This window comes from Gopherus flavomarginatus, chromosome 17 (assembly GCF_025201925.1).
Source record: "Gopherus flavomarginatus isolate rGopFla2 chromosome 17, rGopFla2.mat.asm, whole genome shotgun sequence".
NCBI classification, from domain to species: Eukaryota; Metazoa; Chordata; order Testudines; family Testudinidae; genus Gopherus; species Gopherus flavomarginatus.
Window position 1 is genome coordinate 22,982,037 of NC_066633.1, and position 14,870 is coordinate 22,996,906.

At 45.7% G+C, this 14,870-nt stretch overlaps 1 protein-coding gene across 5 annotated transcripts; it reads left to right on the forward strand.

Moving 5' to 3' along the window:
• The first annotated feature begins 117 nt into the window (after positions 1-117).
• POLE3 (DNA polymerase epsilon 3, accessory subunit) lies at positions 118-7,615 on the forward strand. Of its 5 annotated transcripts, none has more exons than XM_050926452.1 (5): positions 118-142; positions 930-1,005; positions 4,113-4,198; positions 5,340-5,458; positions 5,966-7,615. In XM_050926452.1, the coding sequence occupies exons 2-5, from the start codon at positions 940-942 to the stop codon at positions 6,124-6,126; spliced, it is 432 nt and encodes a 143-aa protein (XP_050782409.1). In that variant the 5' UTR covers positions 118-142; positions 930-939; the 3' UTR covers positions 6,127-7,615. The 5 variants fall into 5 exon arrangements, with proteins under 5 accessions (XP_050782409.1, XP_050782408.1, XP_050782406.1 ...); XM_050926451.1 differs by having other exon boundaries at positions 125-193; positions 924-1,005; XM_050926449.1 differs by lacking the exon at positions 118-142 and adding an exon at positions 144-193.
• The last annotated feature ends 7,255 nt before the right edge of the window (positions 7,616-14,870 follow it).

Below are 14,870 nucleotides of genomic sequence, written 5' to 3' on the forward strand. Positions count from 1 at the left end.
CCGCGGCGCATCTCGGGAATGGGGAAGTTTGTCGCCCGCGCACTGCATGCTGGGAGGGTCAGAGGTGAGAGGTCAAGGGTTGGGCGCGCGGTTCAGTGCGCGGGGCCTGTTGTCTGCGCACGGCCGGCAGCTGCCCTGCCCCGTGAGTGCGGGGAGCGGGCACCGCCGGACTCCTCCCCCGTCCGCTCCCAGAGTGAGCCCCCGCCGTACGGCCTCCCCTGCCCGCCTGCCGCCCGTTCCCGCGGCCCGGGCGGGGCTGTGACTCCCACTGACCCCCCCCCCGGGTGTCCGGTAATAGGCTGGTGGCGGGTAAGGTTCGCGCTGCCCCCAGTGCCCGGCGGCGGCGGGAGGGGGCAGCTCCCCTAGGGCTGGAGGGAAACTGGCAACATATTTCCCTGTAGCGCCCGCCCTAAAGCGCAGCTCTGCTGTCACTGGCGCGCTGAGGTTCCAGATCTGCTCAGCTGACAAGTCAGCAGGCGGCTTGGCTAATTGCCAGCCCTGCAGACTCCCTCGGGTCTGAGAACCAAGCCGGGCTCTTTCCTGCCTTTTCCTCCTCCCCAGTCATACAGATCCTGCAGCTCCTGCGCTTGCTGACAGCTGAGTAGCCCCACTGTTGTGGTGGGTTTTACTCAGGTGTAAGTGATTGCCATTGAGTTAATATCTCTGTTGACAATTCACAGGAAGTTAAGAAAAAGAAATCCAGGGAGTCAATGTTCTCTTGGTTCTGCAGAGATAACAGGAATAAAGAGTGGTACAGACATTATCTCATTGATAGGCAGATGCCCGACTAAACACGGACAGAGCTGCTGAGTACACTTTACATAGCAGAGCTACTTATAACTACTGTAATAGTGAGACAAGTGTTGTTTTATAAGCAGAGCTGCTCAGCAGAAAAAATATCTGATCACTAGTTCTCATTTCAGTTCTAGGTGTTCAAAGATGGCAGAAAGACCAGAGGACTTGAACTTGCCCAATGCTGTCGTCACTCGGATAATTAAAGAAGCAGTGAGTATTATCAGAGATATAGAAGTGTGCAAGAAGATTGACGTGAAGACAGAAAACCTTAAAGGAGTAAAATGTGCCTGTTCTACAGAAACTGGGCCCTATGCTATGTAATTTTTAAATCTCCTTTTCCGTTGCAGATGATAGAACAGTTTAACAGGAAAGTTGTCAACTTGAAATCTAATCATTTACTTAAAAAAAGCCCTGACAATTCTTGTGGGTTTATGGTCGCCTTTTTTTTTTAAACGTTTTTTCTGCCCCTTGTTGGTTTGAGAGAGACCTACTCAAACAGGGAAATCTGACTACTCATGGTAATATGAAATTCTTTATGCCCAGTGCTGTCAAATGCTCAAGGTAGATAGGGAAAAATAGAGAAATACTTTTCTGTAATCTTTCTTGTGTATATATTATTTTTTAGAGTAGTAGGTAAAGCATTTTCAGGTGGAAATGTTTTGTTTTTTAAGTTGTAGTTTTATAATGGGCTCAAAGTAGCAAATTCTTGGTTGTTTCCAACTATCCCAAGTGCAAAATCTTGCATTTTGTTTTCAGCTTTAGCTGGTGTGAGAGAGATGTCATTTGCTGGATGCAGTGGTTCTACTTCTTTAAATAATCTGCCATAAAATATTTTTGTATTTAAATTAAAGATTTGTGTTCTATTTAATGCCAAGCAAACTTTATCTGAGCTGGCAAAAGAACAAGTTGACTGCCTATTGAGATGGAAGAGAGACTCTCTTTTCTGACAGAAACTGTACTGGATAAAAGGATTTTTTCCTACTTATCGCCCATGCTGCTTTCCTCCCCCCTTTTTTTTCCCCCTTTCCCCAGTATCTAATATTTCATCCATTGCCACATTTACCATGAACCTGAAATAATTCAGAGTGCTGGAAAACATTTGGATTCTGCACAGCCACACACTATGGTAATGGGGAATCATAGAAAACCCTAAGATACACAGTTGTAAATTTCTTATAATTTACAGAGCACTGACAATATTGTATATGCTTGAACCAGCTCCCAAATAAGAGCAGAGTAAAGAAGGAAAATAGCTACTAGATAAGTCCAGTTCCTTGCCAGCAAATGAGATACAATATGTCTCAGTTATTAAATTGATGCTATGCATGATCTTAGCCAAAAGACCGAGAAGGATCAATAGATGGATGCTGCACATTATGAGAATATCCTTCTATGTTAGGGATTTGGAAACAATTGAATGGACTAAGATTGAGGCAGAGGCCAAGACCACTGCTACTACAAAAGTTACTTTCCCTCTGTCTTCTGGCTATGTTCTTGACCCGGCTTAGCCCATTCAGTTATCCAGTTTCTTTTTGTACTTAGACGTTAGATGTATCTGGAATATTATTATTTGTATTATTGTGGTGCCTAGGAGTCCAAGTCATGGGCCAGGATCCCATTGTGCTAGTTGCTGTACAAACACAGAACAAAAAGAAGGTCTTGTCCCAAAGAGCTCACAGCCTAAGACAAGAGGTGGATATAGGCAGATGGAGAAGTACAAGGAAACAATAGGATAATATTGGGCATCGTGACAGGTTCACTCATTGTTAGGGTTTTTGTAGGCATCCTGGCAAAGGAGAGTTTTGAGGAAGGGTTTAAAGGAGGATAATGAAGTGGCTTTGCAGATATTTAGTGGGGAGCTCTTCCCAGGCATGAGGGGCAGCAGGGAAAAAGCATCAAAGGGGCTCATTTGAACATTTAACAAGTGCATGAGGGAGGCTGGTATTGTGGGCCGATCAGAGGTGAGAGCCAACATCTCAGTAGCGAATAAGAAATGATAGATAGGGTCGGGATTGTTAAGGGCCTTGAAAGTGAAGATAAGTATCTTATGATTGAAACACTAGAGAAGGGAGAGCCAGCGGAGGGATACAAAGAAATGGGTGACATAGTCAGAGCAATGGGTTAGGACAATTATCTATGCAGCAGCATTCTTCTAGCCTTATGTCATGGATCTGTGCTGTGCTCCAGCTTTTAAATAGGTTCTTGAAGGAACCCCTTTAATGTGTCAGACTCCAAGGGGTTTCGCTCGTCCTTCTGGGTAAGCCATGCAGCCTCACCACCTCCTAGACCAATGGTTCTCAAACTTTTGTACTGGTGACCCCTTTCACATAGCAAGCCTATGAGTGCAACCCCCCTTATCAATTGAAAACACTTGTTTATATATTTAACACCATTATAAATGCTGGAGGCAAAGTGGGGTATGGGGTGGAGGCTGACAGCTTGCGACTCCCCATATAATAACCTCGTGACTCCCAGTTTGAGAACCCCTGTCCTAGACTGTGTGTCTGCTCCAGCACCCCTGCTTCACGCTGTGAGCTCTGCCCAGCAAGTCCAGCTGACATAGACTCCTGGTTAGAGACTTGTACACTCTTCAGGGACTAATGCACCTCTCCAGTATTTGTATTAACACCCAAGCAGCATTTTCAAAACAGAGTAAAAGGTTAAAACATAGTCCATTCTGGTCAAACCAGAGCAATTCACTAGCCAAGGTGCAGTGAACTCCATTTCAGGCTTTATCTCCCTCTGACTCTTTAGTGACATCTAGGAGAGAGCAGCCAGCCTCTTCCAGAACCAGAAGTCCGCCCTTATCCTCTGCTGGTCATGTGTCAGTCCTTTGTTCTATAGCTGGGGTCTCTGTTCAGCTTCTCTGCTGAGAGATCCAGGGGAAACCCCTTTCTCTTTGTTGCTATTTCCTCAGTGTCATTGTTGTGGTCATTGGGGTTTTTCCATTGTCTCTTTGGGATTCTGCACTGATATGGAGTCACCTTCAGCAGGGTCCAGACAATTCCTTGTGACCCTATTCACTGTAGCCCAAACAAGAAGGTGACCCCCTACATCTGATCTTCTGCACTGCCCCAGACTTAATACTTTTCCCTCTACTGGGTAACAGGGCAAAGTACAGAGGGAAACTGGGGCACACATTAGGATTCATTAAAATACTATAGAAAATTCATTTTCTCACATTTATTCTTGACTGCAAACACTCTGAATGGCTTGACTGAACTGGTGGCTTTCAGTCCTTTCAGACAGGACTCGATAGCCTCCAGATCCACATGGCTTGAATTTCATCTGATAAAATGACATTTCTTTTTTCCCAGCTTCCTGATGGAGTAAACATTTCCAAAGAAGCTCGGAGTGCAATATCTCGAGCTGCAAGTGTGTTTGTGTTGTATGCGACATCATGGTAAGCATCACTGGTGACCTGATCCAATGGACCATCTGATCTGTAGCTAGCCTTTTTGTTGGCTCTCTTGGAGAGAATTTTTGCAGTAGCTGTAATGAAAGGCATGTTTATCATTCAGGTACATGAGGCATTATAAAATTTCATCTGGTTTTAGTTTGTAATGTGACCTTTGTGTAATATAATCTTATGTTCATAATTAGTTTCTTAATTAGCATGCTGCCATGCTAACTTTCAGAGAGGGGCTAGCAATAAATCAACAGAGCAAATGCTTTGCTTCTGTGTCAGTGGCCAGTATTTGCTGCTTCATAATGCCCTCAGGTATTTGCCCAGTATATATATCCTGGGAGCCTACAGAGGTGGTGGTGGATTACTTCCTGTCGCCTTCAGTGATCACCTTGTGTCCTGAACCATCACACTTGATTTACCTTTATCATTACACTTTATCATTTTTTCAGAAAACAATGATCATAAAATTAGAGCCTTTTTATAGCAAACATTAATTTACATAAGGGCTCCTTGTTCTTGGGGTATGTGAACTCATTATAGCCTTACGACTTCCCTTCTGAGTGTTAACCTAAGCAGTGTAGGAACTAACTAGGCATGTTTCATCGTGTATATTAAATTACTCATTCAGGTTTAAAGGGTTTAGCTTCCTCCTGCACCTAAATTCTCTGTTTAAATCTATAGCAGTTGAAATTCAAACATCTTTAAAATGTAATAATAAAAGGTATACCATCAAACTGAATACTAGTCAACTTTTAAAAAATGAATACAACTACACTTGTAGTAACTACATATGTTACTGTGTCCTTGAATCACCCTGCCACTTTTAATAGTTTTAGAACCAGATTTAAATATGTATTTTCTCTCTTGTTACATGTGTGAAAAACCCACATAAATGGAAAACTCCCTGAGTATAAAGGGAAACAATGCAACTGACTATATACACATAAATGTACAATGTAAACAAAGGTGATTTTTTTCTTTATTCTGTCATAGTTAGATTCTTGGTCAGTCATCCTAGGTATTGCTTATGATAGTGATTAAACATTTCTGAGGACTGTGATTGTGTTGTCCCTTTAAACAGCCCGTAGTTGGGGATGATTTGCTCTTTGATATCAATTCTTCTCCCTCTCTTTAGTGCAAATAACTTTGCAGTGAAAGGGAAGAGGAAAACACTGAATGCTGGAGATGTCCTCTCAGCCATGGAGGAAATGGAGTTCCAGAGATTCATAGCCCCTTTAAAGGAATCATTGGAAGGTAACGTTGTCTAACTGTACATTAAATTAGTCCTAATGACGTTGAGTCCTATTTACCCAGAAGTTTGGACATCCAGCTCTTATGTTCCCTTAATTATCATTTATGTATTTATTTATTTTTAAAGCCAGACATTGCAATTTTTATGGGGCCATATGAACATGTAGTTTAATAGAACTGATATGATGTAATTTCACAAAGGTGACTCATCTAATCCATCTCCCCCATCACTTCTCTGTAGAGGAAGTCTTATGTTCTGCGTAATGCACATGAGCTCCTGTATCCTTCTCGCCATCTTTCTGCTTAGCAGCACTTAACATAACTTCCTGTGGGGTCTCTCTCCATAACTCAAATAACAGGTTGGGTACCTGCTCTCAAGAGGGTCAGTGCTCCATTTGTTGTAAGCCTGGAGAGCAAGGGGAGAGCCTGGGTCGCAGGAATGGGAGCCACCTCTAGCTTGTCCCTACAGTGACACACGTGTATCCAATTGTAGTTCTCTTGTTCTGTTAGTTTACAGGCGTGAGCAAAAAGGCAAGAAAGAAGCAAGGAAAGACAAAGACAAGAAGGCAGACTCTGAAGAACAAGACAAGAGCAGGGAGGAGGAGAATGATGATGATGATGAACGGATGGAGGAGGAGGAACAAAATGATGATGAAGAGGTGGATAACTGAGCTTCCTGGAGAGACAGACATGCACATGGGCCTGGGCTCTCTTCCTAGGGATATAAATACTGTAAATCAACCTTCTTGTGTCCTCTTGTTTTCCAGTTTCCAGCAAAGCTTCATGTTGTTCCTTTGGGGCCCATCGCTCTGGCTTTAATTCTCAGATGTAGGTGTGCACCCTGATGAGACTGACACAGCTTCTGTAGTGGAAAAGCTACGTCTTCCCCAGGTGCTGAAAAGCCATCGATTGATATACGTGACTGGTCTTTAATACTGGAATTGCTCTGTGATGCAGAATGGAATTTCAGAGATTCCAACAGAGAAAGCTGTGCAGGAGAATCTACAGAAAAGTGTTGAATAAGTTTGTTTTTGCTAACTAGGTCTGAGTTTGAATTTAATAGGCCCTAGGCCTGTTGCATTAGGTTCCATGTAATATGTTAGAGAGGTGCCATAATGGTTTAGAATGCTGCGCACATGAGGGTTTTGTATGAGTGGGGATTGAGGTTGTCTTAGCTGGATCCTTTCATTCTGATCGTGCCTTCTCTTTCCAAAGTTACTGACAGTCCCAGTAGGCAATACTACTGTACAAGGATCAGCTCTCCAAAGGACTCACTCTTCTGCTCAGGATCAGTCAAATTCAAAGGACTGTACTGTGCTTCTGTAACATAACTTAACACCATAAGTGCTTATTTTTGTTTTTAAAAAATACTGAGAGCCTGGCAGGGTTTTTATAAAAATACCTGAAAGAAAAGTAACTGCTAGGAAAGCTTAACTGTGTCCCAACTGTGATGCTGGGGGAAGGTTTGGATTGAGTTGCTGGCAAACTATTTCCCAAGGTAATGTGGATCGGGCCTATGGAAGTTTAAAGGAAGCATCATCCCAATCTAATTGTTTTTTCTATTTCCTTTCTGTACTTGAGGTCTTGCTCCTGAACACCTTCCCCGTTTACATGTGGAGAAGGTACTTCCTGGGAGGAGCTCATCCTTTAATAAGCTAGTTCTGTGTGGTCTTTAAAGAAGAACTTAACTCAGCTATTTGACCTAAACTAAAATCTGACAAAGGAAAGTTGGAAAAATTTGAAATAAGTTTAAAATTGTTAAAAATTTCACTGGCTCTGTTGATCTACCAGTTAAAACATGAGTGAGTGCTTGTATGAAGCAGCACAACTTTTTTTCACTTCTGCTGGAGCAATACACACACTGCAAACATTGCAGGAGCTATGCTGCCCTCACATTACTAGGGCTGTGATAACTGCTACATGCAGATCCCAGGTGGAGGAAGTCACTATCTGACAATCAGCAAAGATCTGTAATTCAGTTGCTGCAGGACTACACATTGAAAACAACTGAAGGTGTGACTGTCTCTGTAAAGGTGTTCAGTTATACAAGGAGATCATCCTCGCAGCTCTGTTTTTCTCTTGTAATACATACTTGAGCTCCATCTCCTCTTGGGAAGGAACAATATTTTATTTAAATAAAAGCCAAGTTCTCTGTGGAAATGGGTCCAGTGCTTACTTCCTCCAGACAGTAATAATATAAGCTATTTTCAGTTACACAGCCATAAACTGCCCATGTAGCCAAAGACAGGTGCCAGCCTCACATAAATTTGCTAAAGGAGTAGATAAGAGGAATGGTTTTAACTGAGCATGTCATCAGACTTCTGCCGTGAGCCAGTCATGGGGGCTTGGATCCATAAAGGGACTTGGCGTGTTAAAAGGAGTAAATCAGGAGGAAGAAAACTCCATAAAACCTGCAGCCAGGGAACTCCCACAGGATGTAGGAGACCCTAGTTCAATTCTTCTCTCTGCCTGGTGCAAAGGGATTTGAACAAGGATCACCTGCTTCTCAGGTGAATGCTCCAGACTGTAGAATGACTCTGGTTTTGGCCCAATTGATTGTTAAAGTGGAATAGCTTCGACAAGACTGAGTGAGACCCTCATCAGCATATCCGATACTGCAGTGGATAAGACACTCATTTGAGAGGCCTTTCATCTCACTGAGCTTGTGCAGAAAATCTAGTCCATGTTTCTCAACCTTTTTGAGACCAGAGACTGGATTGTTGCCTTCCTAAACTGTCAGGGTGCTGCTCCACAGATAGAGAAACACTGTCCTAGACCCTTCACAGTTTGGATTCAGTCAAACCATGGAACTAAAGCAAGGAAGTGAAGGGATGTTGGGTAGAGGGTGGCCCTACAGTCTTCATTCACCTGACTGCATCTCTGTCACCAGAATGCTTTGCTCACTGAATCCCCTACTAAGGCTGAGGCGGTGCTTGCTGGAAGAAGGTGAGGTTTCAAAAAGCTAGTAACTACAATGTGGTTTACACCAGTCCAAGACACCTGCTCACAACGTAACCAGTCAGCCTGCTAGCCAGAAGTACTACAACACTGCTGTTGCTGAGAGCCCTTGTATCCACATCTGCAACAGATTAATTCTCTCTCTGGTTGGGTTGCAGTCTTCTGGCCAACGTTCTAGGTGCTGACCTAGCCTCAATAGCAGACAAGCTGCTGCCTCCCAGCTTGATTACAGCAATACAGTTTTGTGGGCTAGAAAGTATGAACTCTGGCTGGTACAAGAGGTGTCAGTGTCTCCTCAGCAACACAGTGTATTAGGAGTACATCATCCTTGTCCGTTGCTTGCTATGCTGGCTTCCCGTAGAATACTGCATCGCATTCAAGGTCTTGATCCTTATTTTCAAAACATTTAATGTTCTGGTTGTAGGATACCTAAAAAGATTGTGTCAGGCACTGGGACCTTGAGTGCTCTCACCAACTCTGCTCCTTTGGCACTAAGCTACCACTAGGGTGAAACTTGTCTTTGCAGGAGATGGGACCTTCTTGAAGGCTCATCCAGGACTGTTACTTGCTCCAGCAAGAGTCAAGATCTATGCAGAACCTTTCCAGTCCAAGTGCAGATGCTATTTCCGACACTTCCTCATAGGGAACCTGCTAGAGAGTGCCTAGCAGGAATCCACTCTGGGGGCTACCAAGGGGTGGATCATGGCAGCGAGGGCTGAGAGAAAGGTTGAAACCTACTTCCCAGCTGCAGAAGAGCTACAGCTGCTGCTGTCTGGGAATCCTGAAGCAGCCAAGGGTCCAACAGAACCCCTCAATGGGGAACAAAGGGGGTGCAAACTCCCTCGGGGGAGGCAGGCCACCATCCGCTCCGCTTCAGCTTTGGTGTGCTTGAATTCACTTCCTTCGGCATGGGAGCCTAGATAGTTGTTAGGCTGTTTCTTTAGTGAGACCAGCAGGGAAAGGACTATCCCTCTGCTTATTCATGGTTTCCTGGACTTGTCAGCAGATGGTGCTCATCCCCCTGAAATCAGGCAGTTCACTGCTCCAAGGACTGTCCCATGGTATTGCAACCAGGAGCTGGATTTTCCCATGTGTGCGTTGGAGAGTTTCTGCCTTTCCACCAATCCTGACTAAAATGTAGATCTACTGCGTACAGATCATCAGCCTTCCTAGCTGGTCTTCACTTCACTGCTTGATTTTCTAGATCAAAGTAGAAAGAATTCTTGTTTGGTTTGTGCAGTGCCTAAGCAGCCTTCCTCCTGCTCCTCCATGCCCAAGCTCCTTCATCAGCCGCCTGGTGTGGGGAGCCATTCAGCTGTTAAACCAAACTTCTCTCCTCAGATTGGTGGGAGCTCCAGGGTGATATTGATCAGTTGCTTTGGGTTACTGTTAATTTGCACCCATGTAATTTAAGTTCCAAGCACATCACTAACAGCTAGCCTTGACTACAGCTGGCCTCTGCCCCTCCAGATAAAGAGGCGCTATCCAGCCAGAGAATGGGCATCCATGGCACATTTGTTTCTGGTGATGCACTGGGCTCTGTTATTTTGTTACTTCTCATGCAGTTAACTCAGTTCATTTAAACATGGGAAACATCACAGAACAAAAGGGCTGCAGCCCCTAAAGCCCTTGCGTTAATCCGGCCCTGCGTACGGGACCCAGCATGGATGAAGGGCCACTGAAGGGAGCATCCCAGCATCAGAGCAGGGAAGTAGTGTGACTGGAAAATCAGATGTGTAGCCACAATGTGACTTCTGAGCACTTGCAACTGAGAGAAGTGCTGCTGATCATTCCGTCCATGGAGAGTCAGCAACATGAAGGTGGTTGGGGATAATTTGGTCAGTGTTGATAGGGTCTTACAGGGAACATAGAAACCAGTAACCAAGTATCAGTGACTCTTCCTTTGAGAGCTCTTTTCTACAGGAAATGCCCTGTGCCTCTCCATAACAGTTTCTCAGAAACTTCTGGGGAATTTGTACATGGCAATCACAACTGCTGACTCCTCATGCAAAACTTAAAAATGTGTTTTAAGAATCAGTTCTGCTGATATGTGTTTTCTGTTGGTCTTTTCCTCTATTTCTTGTTCTTTATGGCACAAGAGACAGCAGTGCAAGCTTCCCATGCACTGCCTTGCTCACGTGCCCTAAGACTGACCACAAAGCAATGGGAAGGAGTCGCTGACCATCCAGTCCTAGGTTTTTCTGCTCATGCTGCCAACACAGAGGTTCAGTTCTATCCATATCCAATGTGACAGGGGATTTGTGGTGAAAGGAGCACTTGTCCAGTAGCTACTGTGCTGCTGTGATTGCCAGCTCACCTCATGCAGGCAAGGCTGCTGGAACCAGAGGGAACAGGTGGGATGGGAGAACACAGGTTCTCCCGTTCCTCTGTTTAACCAGCAGGGGACCATGTTCCAGCACATTGCCCACAACAGCCTAGAGGAGGAACAAGAGTGAAGGCCATTCACAATTAAGCCAGGGCCAAGAGAAGGCCATTTGAAGGTAGGCTAGGAAGCAGTGGACTTAATCTGCAGCAAGGGAGATTAGGTTAGATATTAGGAAAAACTTTCTCAGGGCAGTTAGGCTCTGGAATAGGTCTCCAAAGGAGGCTGTGGAATCCCCATCCTTGGAGGTTTCTAAGAACAGTTTGGACACACCTCTGTCAGGTTTCCTTGGCCCTACCTTTGCACAGGGGCCTGGACTAGATGACTTCACAGACCCTTCCAGCTGGACATTTCTATGATTAAAAGGGTCGCAAGGAGGCAAAGAATGAACTAGTTTAAATGAATGGGCCAAATTCATCCCTGTGTAAAACTCCATTGACCTGGTGGAGTTCTAAGAAGGATGGTGTTGGCTCAGTCTCCCTTTGCGGAACGGGTGTCTGTCTCAGAAGTCACTATGTAACACTTCTCTGATGCCCACCCTGGGAAGTTCCCAAATCTTTAGAAGTTGAAGTTGTGCAGGAACCCTGATCTGGCTTGGCAACTGCAGAGGGTGTTACTGTGCAGAGATCTGGGACAGGAACATGATCAAACTAGCATCCCCTGATCCTAGGGAATGGATTGAGAAATGGCAACAGGGAACCCTTGCAAGGCAGGTTAGCTGGCAGCGTGTGCTGGCAGCTGGTGTGATGTGTGGCTGGCTGGCTGGCTAAGGCAGTGGCAAAAGTTGCTTTCATCACCAAAGCGAGATGAATCAGAAAGCTAACAATCAAGTGGGAGTCTCTTGCTTTACAGCCCATAATGTTCTGACTGACCTTGTCTGTAGTGTTTGAAACGCACATCCTTCCCTTCCCAGACCTGAGCACTCTGGCAGAGTCTGTGTTACCTCACACTTACTGTTTCCTCTCCCTCAAGGGACTCTGAGTTAATGGCTGCATTTGGGGCTGGCCCAGTACAGTCACAGGTAGGGTGACCGGATCGCAACAGTAAAATATCAGGACACGTGGAGGGGGCGTGATTTACCGTTCCCCCCACACATGTCACTGAAACCAGGAGCGGAGCTGTGAGGCGCCCCTCCCCTGGCGTCGTCCTCCCCCTGGCAGAAGCTGGGAATGGAGCTGTGGGACTGAAGCGTGGCTTAGGGTTCCTCACAGCTCTGGTCCCAGTTTCAATGAGAGGGGGAGCAGGCATCAGGGCTCGGGACTTTAGCTATGGGAAGGTTCGAAACCAGTGCTCCCCTCGTAGTAAAGCCCCAGTGGCCCCTGACCCCGCCAGGGCTGAAGCCAGGAACAGAGCTACAGGGCTTCTGAAGCCCCAAGCCCCGGCACATCCAATGAGGCTGAAACTGGGAGCAGTTCCATGGGGCTGAAGCCTTGAGCCCCAGTGCTCACCTCAGATCTAAAACCCTGAGTCCAGAGCCCTGACCCCCTGCCAGAGCCCTGACAGTAGCTGAAGTCCATAACATCTTGTTTGGATTTATGGACATTTCAGAGTTACGGACAATCTCCATTCCAGAGGTGTCCATAATGCTGAGGTTTTACTGTACCAAGTTTTAAATTTTACCTGGATATCAGGAAAAATGGTGTCCCAATCTTACATCTATTGGGACAAAGGGTTAAATATCGGGACATCTGGTCACCCTAGTTGCAGGCTTAGTAGCTGAGTATCGTCATCCTTGCAGCATTCCAGGGTGGTAATCAGTTACAACCCAGTTAAAGAGAGACTGAGAGAAGCTAACTTTCTCTGAAGTCCTCCTTCCCTCCCCAAAGGACGCTCTTATAAAAAGCTTCCACCAATGGGAGCTGTAAAGACATGCCAGCCACTTCCCGGGAGTCAGGCACGGAGCCTGCCTTCCCTGCTGACGCTGTGGCCAACTGGATGTTTAGTGGCCTGACCAGAACGACCCAAGCATTCTGGTCGAAAACCAGATGCCTGGCAACCCTAAGTCTGATGGATCTTCAACTTGCTTCTTTGATCCAAACACGTTCTGCGCTAGAGTTCCCTACGATGGAGAGGTAAATACTGGCTCCTCCCCTGCACTGGTTTCCCATTCCTGCTGAGAGCAGAATTAAGGGAGAAAAAAGACTCTGAATACATTGATGTGTGGAAGGCAGTAATCTCTCTAGCTGCATTTCTACAGTACTTCGCACAGTGCGGCCCAGATTGTGAGTGGGGTTTTTAGCCGTTGCCACAATCCCCATGAAATTCTCCAGCTCTTGACTTTACTAACTCATTAAATGGGCTCTGGGTTTCTACCCATTAGCGCACTCTGAGCACGCAGAGTAAATTTGGGTTTAATACAAATGGAGGGGCTGAAGGGTGTAAATGTGAAGAGGAGACTTATTCTGGCATGAGTAGATCTGCCCCTAAACCCGAAACCTGAAAGGTGAGGGTTACCCAGGGCAGACTTCTAGCAGCAATAGAAGAGACCCTTGTCCTTCACTTAGAGTGTATCCTGCAATCACTGAAGGTGGAGAATACTGCATGCTAAGGCCACGTCTACACTACAGCATAAAATCGAAATTATTAAAACCGGTTTTATAAAACTGGTTTTATAAAATCGATTTTACGCGTCCACACTAGGGCACATTAATTCGGTGGTGTGCGTCCATGGTCCTAGGCTACCATCGATTTCTGGAGCGGTGCACTCTGGGTAGCTCAGTAAAAGAATGAGACCAATAACTTCGATTTCCGTCCACACTAACCCTAAATCGATATAGTAATATCGATTTTAGGGTTACTCCTCTCGTTGGGGAGGAGTACAGAAATCGATTTTAAGAGCCCTTAAAATCGATTTAAAGTGCCTTGTAGTGTGGACGTGTACAGCGTTAAATCGATTTAACGCTGTTTAAATCGATTTAACGCTGTAGTGTGGACCAGGCCTAAGACAGCACTGTCTCACTCCACGGCTTCCTTTATGCTTCAGAAGTAACACAGAACTAAATCTACAATCCCCTTTTCACTGTCAATAGGTTATTGAAGTTTCATTTGCAGCTGCTAAGTGCATCATCACCAATTCTCTAGCTAAGCCTGAGCCACATCCCCATTTCTAGGATGCTCAGTGCCCAGCAGGGCTTTGCACAGCAGGGTGCCCATCTCTGCAATGCGGTGAGCAAAACTTGCTGTTGCCTACTACTGCAGCCACATGCATAGGGTGCTTCAGCCTCTGAAGTGGACACCTGGGGGAAGGGATTAGGAGTCGGATCCTAATTGTGATCCTCGGCAGGTTGATAAAACCACAGTAGCCTGTGATGGATTTGAAGCTTCCTGGCAGGGCTGGCTCCAGGTTTTTTGCCACCCCAAGCCAAAAAAAAAAAAAAAAAAAAAAAAAAAGCCAGAGTGCCGCCCTTTGAAAAGTGCTGCCCCCAAAGGGCCAAAATGCTACCCCTTGAAAAGTGCCGCCTCCAAGCACATGCTTGGAGTGCCGGTACCTAGAGCCGGCCCTGCTTTCTGTAATCTATGAATGCTATGTGCTGAATTTGTTTGTCTGAATATTGTAAAGGCGTTTACTTTATCCATACTGGGTTAATTCAATAGCTGGTTGGTTGGGAAATGTATGCATGAAGATAGACAGTAGCCCAGGTACAATCTCCACAACAACCACCCAGGACTATTCACTGGGATAGTCTAACTCTGTCCCCCTCATGGGCTCCATAAACGGGCCTAAGGCAGACACAAGACTCGGCCTGTCCAATAAAGGGTCACACTCCCTAAACAGGGGAGACAGCGTTTAGGACTGATGACCAGACAGCAAATGTGAAAAATTGGGATGGGAGTGGGGAGTAATAAGAGCCTATATAAGAAAAAGACCCAAAAATCAGGACTGTATAATCGGGACATCTGGTCAGGCCTGCTGAGCAATCATAGTTGGTGCATAGAGGCGGTACCTGAGACCCAGTCTGCAGGGGGAAAATCACAAGATTCTGTCCCAGAGGGGTGAAGCCTTGAGGCCTAAGATCCGGAGGGGTGCACTCAGAGAGAGCCCGCAGAAGAGGCAGAGGTGCAGCTAGCCCTCAA